The following is a 3,912-nucleotide window of genomic DNA, read 5'->3' on the forward strand; positions in this document are numbered from 1 at the left end:
CAAATCTAGAATTGTTCTCATATTTTTTTTTTAAAAAAAATCAATATAGAGAGATCACCGAAACTCATGTGGCAGAAGAACTTTTCGCACTCTTACCTAATATACAAACTGAGGTTAGACATGAAACATAAAATGATACGGCCGGGCTGCTTTCAGGCAGAGCAGCAGAAGGCTTGTTTGCAGAAAGATTAATTAGAAAAAAGAAAAGAACAGAAAGAAGCGGTTGGACCAAAACCGTTCCTGTCAACTGTTACTATAAGCAGAAAGGAAGCTTTCCCTCAAAAAAAAAAAAAAAGCAGAAAGGAAGCTCGCCTGGCAGTTTTGCTTCACACGGCAAAGCCCCCCACAGCGTGACACGTCGCTGGGAAAAGAACATTCGGTTCCAGCTGTTCCCTCGCCTGCTTTGCTTACGGACTGCACTGCCGTCCGCCGACAACCTCCCGCGTTAGCTCCAACGCAAACATATAAATGCGCACACGAACGAGCTCGACACTAGCTACCACACTCTCACTCCCTCAGTCCAGCTCAAGCCTCAAGCTAGCAACCAGTCCTCCACCACTGAGCTATCAATCGGCAGCTAGTAGCCATGGGCATGAGCCTTGAGCACTCGAGCTCTCCCTCCTCCTCCTCCACGGCCGAGCACGTTGGCGCGGCGCAGTGGCCTTGGCCGCCGAAGCGCCCCGCGGGGCGCACCAAGTTCCGGGAGACGCGTCACCCGGTGTTCCGCGGCGTTCGCCGCCGTGGCAGCGCCGGGCGGTGGGTCTGCGAGGTTCGCGTCCCTGGGCAGCGCGGCACACGCCTCTGGCTTGGCACCTACGTCGCCGCCGACGCGGCCGCGCGCGCGCACGACGCCGCCATGCTCATGCTCCGCGGCCGCTCCGCCGCGTGTCTCAACTTCCCGGACTCCGCGTGGCTGCTCGATGTGCCGCCCTCGTTCGCCGACCTCGCCGATATCAGGCGAGCGGCCGTCAAGGCCGTTGCGGACTTCCTGCGCCGCCGGGACGCCGCTAGCGCTTCTGCCGCCGCTGCGGTCCAGGAAGTCACCTCAAGCGTGTCCGCGCCGCCTTCAGCGGCATGCAGTGCCCGTGCCCGCTCGTCGGAAATGGCGAGGAATTTCGCTGATGCTGCTTTTGAGGCGCCAAGTGCCGCACTGGACAGCGACGTGTTCGATCTCGACTGCCTGTTTGGGGAAACGGACTTGGACGCGTATTACTACGCGAGCCTTGCGCAGGGGCTTCTCATGGAGCCCCCGCCCCCGCCGGCCACCGGGGCATACAGCTGGGGCCAGGACAACGGAGACTTCGGCGACGGCGGGGCGGGAGCCGGAGCTGATGTCGCGCTCTGGAGCTATTAGCTAGCAACCGAGACTTCCAGCATGATTACGTCGTCGTCGTGACACACCGTCGGTCGCGATGATGTTCTCGCCAGTGTCGCAGATCAATTTCAACTCAGGTTATTCGCGTCTCCCACTCTTGGCAACCAGACGTACATGCAGCTTCTCGTCGCCGTCGTCGGCCAAGCTACTGAAGCTACCAGCAGAAGGGAAACAGTAACTGTGCCGCGCTCTCACGCGCTGACACTGCAAGTCTTGACTCTTCTTCGCTCCCTGTCTTGATGTAGTGTCCCTTTTGTTGCATATTTTGAAAAGGTTCTAGCAATCACTGGTGAGGTGCCATGGGCACGCAAGATTGACCTTTAGGCGATATTGCATGATCACTTGGAATAAAAACTGGAAATTGCGAAAAATTCTAAATTCTTTGCCCCAAAAGTTCAGCTAGTCGCAGTAGATAAGTTCATCAAGTGGACTAAAGCAAAGCTAGCTACAACAGCATAGCCGACGGCTGTGGTGAACTTTGTGGAGTCGATCGTTTTCCGCTTTGTATGCCTCACAGTATCATCACAGACAATGGCTCTAACTTCACCTCAGAAGAATTCAAGAAATACTATGGTAAGCTTGGCATCCAAATGAAGTTCGCCTCGGTGGTGCACCTGCAAATGAACGGACAAGTTGAAAAATCTAACGGGCTCATTTGCAGTGGAATCAAAACATGGTTGCTAACACCGTTAAAAAGGGCCAAGGGCGCTTAGGTTGAAGAACTCCCCTCTATCGTGTGGAGCTTACGAACAACTCCAAATACGGCTACGCAGGAAACTCCTTTCTTCGTGGTCCATGGCGCTGAAGCCGTGCTTCCAGTCGAAGTAACTCACGATGCTCCGCGAGTTACGGAGTACGAAGAGGTTGCATCGACCAAGCCGCTCAAAGACGATATGGACGTACTGGACAAAGCCCGCGACGTGGCACTCACCCGGGCAACGGCGTATCCATAGAACCTGCAGAATTACCATAGTCGTCGACTACGACCTCGATTTTGAGGTCGGTGACTTAGTCCTTCGACCAAAGCAAGAAAAGCACCGAAATCATCACAGAAGTCATTCCTGGAGGGACGTACAGGATCAAGGACAAGAAGACGGGTCAGATGGAGCCGAACCCGTGGAATGTCCAACATCTACGTCGCTTCTACGCTTAAATATTTAGAAGATAGAGGGCAAAAAAGGTTTTGTAGTCAGCCTATGCAACAATATAATGTAAGCCTGTGCTTAGTACTTGTGACTATCTCATATCGGCAATGTTTAATACATGTTTGCATAGTTCATCGTTTAACTTCTTTTGCAATATTATCAGGCAGCTATAATGAAGCAATCCTCATCAGAAGAGAGGCCCACAAAAATTCTAACCTTTCTTCTGATGCATCCTTCCATAGCCATCAACTTAGACCATTCATTTTATCAAATAGTAAATATCTCAAGGTTGTACTGTATGAAAAACATGGTGTTGCTGCTCTAAGATCTGTAGTTGATATGTTGAAAAAGAGTACACAAGATTCAATCAAGGCGATTGCCAAATATTAGCGTGTTATTGATGATGCTAATAGAAGCCCTCCATGATTATATGTATTTTTTATTTGGGCATATTAATTGCCTTGTAATTTTCCTAATTATTTTATTTATGTATGTAATTGGGTATATTATTGATATCAGCTTTTAACTGTTTCGTAGCCCATGAAATTTAATGGGCCTTCTCATAAGCCTAAATGGGCCGGCCCAGAATGCAAGTTGACTAGTCAAACGACTAGGGCCCTACCACTTACTTACTGGGCTGGCCCACTTATTGTAGTGTGGGCTCCACTTTTATTTTGGGCCGGCCCACTAACTTAATGGGCCATCACACTTGCTTTAAGGTGGACCCCACTTACTAACTGGGCCGGCCCGATAACAGGAAAGTGGGCCCCACGTGCTTATTGGGCCAGCCCACTTGCTTTAATGTGGGCCCACTTACTAGTTGGACCGACATGATAACAAGAAAGTCGGCCCCACTTTTATTTTGGGCCAGCCCACTTGCTTTAAGGTGGACTCCACTTACTAACTGGGTCGGCCCGATAATAGGAAGGTGGGCCCCACATGCTTATTGGGCCGACCTGTTTGTCTGTTGACCGGTCAAACAAAAACATTTGGCCGGACCCACATGCTTATTGGGCCGGTCGGGTTTGCCTATTGACCGGTCAAACAAAGATTCAGCCGGGCCCACATGACTATTGGGTCGGCCCATTTATCGTGTTGACCGGTCAAAGATATTCGGCCCGGCCCACCTTTTCAGTGGGCCCGCCCAACTATCCTTTGACCGGTCAAACGAAGGTATTCGGCCCGGCCCACGTGCTTAGTGGGTCGACCCATTTAAGTTTTGACCAGTCAACCTTAGAGGTTAGGCCCGGCACACATACCTAATAGACCAGCCCAGTTACATAGTTGACCGGTCAAACTAAGTTAGCTGGCTCGGCCCGCAAACTAAATGGGCCGGCCTGCTTAAGGCGTGACTGGCCTTGTGTGGGCCTACCATCTACCACGGGGTTTCAG

At 51.5% G+C, this 3,912-nt stretch overlaps 1 protein-coding gene across 1 annotated transcript; it reads left to right on the forward strand.

Moving 5' to 3' along the window:
* Positions 1–512: 512 nt before the first annotated feature.
* Positions 513–1,722, forward strand: LOC127307777 (dehydration-responsive element-binding protein 1H-like). The gene has a single exon (XM_051338548.2). It carries the CDS (start codon positions 587–589, stop codon positions 1,352–1,354), a length of 768 nt encoding a protein of 255 aa, XP_051194508.1. The 5' UTR covers positions 513–586; the 3' UTR covers positions 1,355–1,722.
* The last annotated feature ends 2,190 nt before the right edge of the window (positions 1,723–3,912 follow it).

Source organism: Lolium perenne, chromosome 6, assembly GCF_019359855.2.
Source record: "Lolium perenne isolate Kyuss_39 chromosome 6, Kyuss_2.0, whole genome shotgun sequence".
NCBI lineage: Eukaryota > Viridiplantae > Streptophyta > Magnoliopsida > Poales > Poaceae > Lolium > Lolium perenne.